The sequence below is a fragment of the Megalops cyprinoides genome, chromosome 7 (assembly GCF_013368585.1).
Source record: "Megalops cyprinoides isolate fMegCyp1 chromosome 7, fMegCyp1.pri, whole genome shotgun sequence".
Classification (NCBI taxonomy): domain Eukaryota; kingdom Metazoa; phylum Chordata; class Actinopteri; order Elopiformes; family Megalopidae; genus Megalops; species Megalops cyprinoides.
The window spans coordinates 278,333-284,204 of NC_050589.1; the positions used below are offsets into that span (position 1 = coordinate 278,333).

General features: G+C 47.0%; 1 protein-coding gene across 1 annotated transcript in view; it reads left to right on the forward strand.

Annotated features, from left to right (window-relative positions):
- Nucleotides 1-1,850: 1,850 nt before the first annotated feature.
- The window catches only part of LOC118780609 (acid-sensing ion channel 1-like), a 46,080-nt gene continuing 42,058 nt past the window's right edge, over nucleotides 1,851-5,872 (forward strand). Inside the window, exon 1 of the mRNA XM_036533201.1 lies at nucleotides 1,851-2,590. Within this exon, the coding sequence (XP_036389094.1) occupies nucleotides 2,229-2,590 (362 nt within the window). The 5' untranslated portion in view covers nucleotides 1,851-2,228. The remainder of the gene's footprint in view (nucleotides 2,591-5,872) is intronic.

Consider the following 5,872-nt stretch of genomic DNA (forward strand, 5'->3'; position numbering starts at 1 on the left):
ATTTTGTTATATTAGTAAAGGCTGAATAATTCCAGGTTATATAAGAAAATTAATTTTCAACAGTGCCAGTACCAAATTACGTACAAAACATACATTCGTTTTTACATTTGTATACACTATGACAAGTGCTAAATATTCATGTTCTATTGAACTTTATAATTTTATCTCTCGGATATCAAAACCACTGGGCCCCCAGAGGTGTGGTATATATTAATTTGTGCTCCAGGCCTTAATGGCACACGAAGCCTTGAGTCTCGGTTTACGGCAACATTTCTGCTCCTCACTGGCTGGCCATATTGTTCTGTCGTAAACGCCGTGTCTTGCGCACACGCAGCTTTATACAAAAAAACCGCCTGTGTGTGACCCGCAGTGTCGTGATCAAATTCATATCACTCACAGCCATCTCACCTCTACGAGAAGAGAACGAAGTAATAACCACTGGAACGTGTGGGAGTCGAAAACACGATCAATCAAATATTTACGTTCAATCTGTAATCGCTGTTGATCGTCGTGGCAGCTGCAGAACAGTGCCGTCGATACTGTAACAAATGAGGGTTAAAGACGTCATACTGGGCAATTTCACGGGTGGGTTACCCGCGCCCGCGGGGGGCACGCTTCTCAAAGCGGAGTCGACAGCACGTCTCTCCCCTCCCTCCCTCCCTCCCTCTCCCTCTCCCTCTCCCTCTCCCCTCCCTCCCTCCCTCTCCCTCTCCCTCTCCCTCTCCCTCTCCCTCTCACCTCCTCTGTCACACACGTGCAGGCATTCGCGCACAGACACGCGCTTCGGTAATTGCCCTGCATTTTTAAAAACAGTGCGGGAGCGGCAGTAAATGTCAGTGTAAAGCTGCGCACTCCAGCAGGGTTTCATAGCTGCTATTCATCTGCATTGTCTCTGGGCGAGAGTGTGGGGTGCGTCCCTCGTCACGGCGATCCGGACCTGTAATCCTCTTTCAAGGCGCATCTCAGCCGGGAAACGCAGCATCTCCCCGCGGCGCAGCGTCGCCCCCCTTCTCACCCCCGTGCTCTCTTCCTCCCTGTGACGGACAGGGGCTGTGAACATGCGATGCCTGCTCCCTCTCCGCTCACACACCCCCACGTTTCACTCGTATAAAGTAAATCTGAAGCCACGGCCGCCTGGCAGACGCCACCAAGGCGACAGACTTGCATGACCTCACCATTAATGCCGTATCGAACTGAGTGGGTAAACTGAGCGCTTTCGGGGCTTCACCCCCCTCATCATTTCATAAACATGCCCACCCACCAATCACGCGCTCCTCCCGGTCCGTGGCACAAAGAACAGATCGCAGGCAGCGCCACTCCGCTCGGTGCAGCGAAGGACTCCGGCTGCGCCGCTCCTGTCGCGCTGTCCTGCATGGCATATGTCGCGACTTGCTGAACAGCCAACACTGAAGCGCTTGTCTTTGTTGGCAGAGCATCGCAGTGATCCGCAGCGGCTGCAGGGGACACGCCGTCCTGACTCACCGGCAGCTGGAATTCAGAGGCTGGGAGTCGCTTCCTCTCCTCACCGGCGACTCTCCGCTCTCCGCTCTCCGCCACATCACTGCCGTTTATTCGGGTTTATATGATTAGCAGCGTCCGGATCAAGTTATTCCTATTGGCCTACTTAGGGCTTCGCTTTTTTAATCATTTAATTTAAATAATAAGCTACACGTGATCTATTATTATTATTAGAAGTAGTATTAGTATTTATTATTATTTTTAATATTAATGCGCGTGCTTTTTACTAACATTCACAGTGCACAGATATTTGCATTCGCGATTACTTGGAAACTGTTTATTTTATGTGTAATATGTTTTCAATTTTACTGCTGACAAGGGTGTACCGGTCACCCAAGCTTTGCTGAATACGTGGGTGAGGTGCTGTTCCGCGCGCCTTCGCTTCGCAGCGCGTGGGAATCCCATCACGGGGACAGAAGCGACTTTCAGCGCGTGAAGGGGACCTGCGACGGCTCGTCGAAAACACCGCCATCGGAAACACCGCTGTCATATCCTCAATTTATGAGTACAAGGGAAGGAAACATTGCGGCTGTGTGTCAGTGGTGCTTGAAAGAGAATAACCTGTGGATTTCTTTGCGAATGACGTATATTTGGTGGCCCATAGCGCCTAGCAATATTTCCAATAACGCTTTGGAGAGCGTGGAAGGGTGTAAACTATTCACCAGCAGCCCTCTCCAGAAAGCCTCTCCGCTTTTCCAGCTCACGCTGTAATGGATCTGAAAGAAGACGCAGAGGAAATGGACCGCAACCAGCCGCCTCCGATAGAAGTTTTCGCAGGTACTTCAACGCTACACGGAATCTCGCACATCTTCTCATACGAACGCGTCTGCGTCAAGCGCTGCCTGTGGGTCGTGTTTTTCCTGGGCTCTTTGACTTTCCTGGTGTGCGTGTGCGTGGACCGCGTACAGTTCTACCTAGAGTACCCACACGTCACCAAGCTGGACGAGGTGACCACACCGATGCTGACGTTTCCTGCTGTCACCTTCTGCAATCTCAACTCCTTCCGCTTCAGCCAGGTGACGCGGAACGACCTGTACCACGCCGGAGAGCTGCTGGCGCTGCTCAACCGCAGGTGCGTCAACCTCTGCCGCCTGGCCGTGCCAGCCCCGCAGGAAGAAGACTCGTGTAAAATCCCGCTCTTGTAAAATATATATATATATTTATTTATTTTTATTTAAGCAGAATACCTGCTGTAAATTTGCATGGATCGGATACCCTGAGTGGATGTCATGGACAGATTGTACGCAAACTGCAGCTCATGGTTTTGTTGAATTTAGACTCAATAGCAATGAAATGAATTTAGGAATATTTTGGACCTCACTGAGCTGTTGGTTAAAGTCCTGTGTATAGTTATTTTCAGGGCATGAAACAAAGATAAAGTTTCATTGAATTAGCAGATGTTGGCTGCTCAAATCGTTGGTCTTGTCTTTAGCTGTTGGTCCCATGGCAATATTGTGCAGGAAATTTTCTCTGCTTGTCGCTGTCTGCAGCATGTTTAAAGTGCCTGCCTGTGTCATACCTGCTGGACACCAGAACCATTCGCCAGCGGTAAAGTGAACAGCAATGCCATCGGTCCCTGATCTTGTGCTGTAGTGGGTCAGCATTGCGGTGCAGTGGACTTGTAACCAGAAGGTTTCTGGTCCAACTGGGAACTTCTGCAGAAAGGTTTTTCACACAATGAGTGACTCTATATGAGAGAGCTCTGAAATTCACCTTGGATAAGAACACATACTAAGTATGTAATTATTATTATTATTATTAACAACAACAATGTCATCATCATAATATAACTGCAAGCAGCACTCACAAACTCAATGAACATGATCATGGATGTAATTCTCTGTTAGATGTAATGGATTCCTTTATGTAATAATGTGCAAGGTGTAATGGATTCTTGTACACTATATGGACAAAAGTATTCAGACACCTGACCATTACACCAACAGGGACTGTAATGACATTGTATTCAAATACATATACTTTAATATGGAGTTGGTCCCCCTTTTGCAGCTATAACAGCTTCCACTCTTCTTGGAAGGCTTTCCACAAGATTTTGGAGTGTTTCTGTGGGAATTTGTGCCCATTCATTCTGTAGAGCATTTATGAGGTCAGGCACTGATGTTGGGTGAGAAGGCCTGGCTCGCAATCTCCGTTCCAGTTCACCCCAAAGGTGCTGGATGGGGTTGAGGTCAGGGCTCTGTGCGGGCCAGTCAAGTTCTTCCACACCTAACTCATCAAACCATGTCTTTATAGTCCTTGCTTTGTGCACTGGGGCACAGTCATGTTGGAATAGAAAAGGGAATTCCCCAAACTGTTGCCATAAAGGTGGAAGCATAGCATTGTCCAAAATGTCTTGGTATGCTGAAGCATTAAGATTGCCCTTCACTGGAGATAAGGGGCCTAGCCCAAACCCTGAAAAACAGCCCCGGACCATTATCCCTCCTCCACCAAACTTCACAGTTGGCACAATGCAGTCAGACAGGTAATGTTCTCCCGGCATCCGCCAAACTCAGACTCGCCCATCTGACTGCCAAACAGAGAAGCGTGATTCGTCACTCCACAGAACATGTTTCCATTGCTCCACAGTCCAGTGTTGGTGTGCTTTATACCACTCCACCACGCTTGGCATTGGACTTGGTGATGTGAGGCTTGCATGCAGCTGCTCGGCCATGGAAACCCATTCCATGAAGCTCCCGCTGCACAGTTTTTGTGCTTACATTAATGCCAGTGGAAGTCGGAACTCTTCAGCTATGGAATCAGCAGAGCATTGGCGACTTTTATGCACCATGCGCCTTAGCAGTCGTTGACCCTGCTCTGTGATTTTACATGGTCTTCCACTTCGTGGCCGAGTTGCTGTTGTTCCTAAACGCTTCCACTTTCTAATAATATCACTTACAGTTGACCGTGGAATATCCAGCAGGGATGAAATTTCACAAACCGTCTTATTGCAAAGGTGGCATCCAATCACAGTACCACGCTTGAAGTTCACTGAGCTCTTCAGAACGACTCATTTTGTATCACAAATGTTTGCAAATGGAGACTGCATGGCTAGGTGCTTGATTTTATACACCTGTGGCAACGGGACTGATTGAAACACCTGAATTCAATAATTAACAGGTGTGGCCAAATACTTTTGTCCATATAGTGTATCTTAGCACACTTGAAAACACCGTCTGTCCACAAGATTTGATCTGCTGACCTTGAGATTAAAAAGTCAATATCTGAACTACTGTGCCAGATAACAGCATATCGTAGTATCTGCAGCCAGATAGACCATTTACAAATAAGCATAGTATAAAGAGTACATAATAATGCTCACCATAATATTTATGCTAGTAATACTAGTAATTATGCTGATATGTGAGTAATGCTATTTATCGTAGTTATGCATATAAAGCTACTGCTCATGCCACTACTATATGTTTGAAGCTTTACTTTGGCAATGTATCTGTTCATTGTAATCCTAAATAATGGCTATTTTCAGGTTCTGTTCACTGTGATGCCAGTTGAAATCACTGGAAAAGCCGATACAGCATTCATACTATCTAACCGATCACTCTGAAGATGGTATGGTGAAATCACATAGATATACTTAAATATTCATCAGTTCATCATTATTTAATTATAACTTACCTGTGATATCACACCTGAAAGTCCATTGGTTCATTACCATGTTTTTAACACATTGACATTTCTTCCATATGCAGCTGGAGAATACTGCCAAGGAGACACATATAGTGTCAGATTTTACAACAACTAGATGCTGATGAGAAGCTGATTTTCTAGCATTATTTTTCATCATGTGGAGCAGTTGAATGTTCTGCTGCCACCATCTGTAGCTCTTATTGTGTTGCAGTGAAATGCTGGATGATTGTTTGGCGATGGCCAACAATGTCTGTACACTGAGTCTGACATCAAGTGACATGGTGATGAATGAGAATAGCTCATTTGTGTATTGATCTGCCAGATTCTGTAAGTTCACATGTAAGAACACTTCCTTAAGAGTCAGGACGGTGTGCGGAAGATTACAGAAGAGTGTTGAGTCCTCTGCGGGGGGGCTGTGGGTGCTCGTAGTGGCTGCGTGTGCATTTGGGGAGGGGGGCTTGTGTGAGAGGAGGGGCTGATGGGGCCTGGGACAGTCTCATGCAGAGCCAATTAACCGGTGTCTGGTAAGTCGTGTGATACACACGCCTTCATCCGCGTAATTAGTCTGCTCTTTAAAACCTCGCTGTTCCAGCACTGATAAACACCAATCCTCGCCGCATCAGCCGCGCGAAGGAGATGTCAGACTGTCTCTGAGAGCTCAAAAGGATTTCCCCGGAAGAGGCGGCCAGACCCCCCCACAGAGACAGCG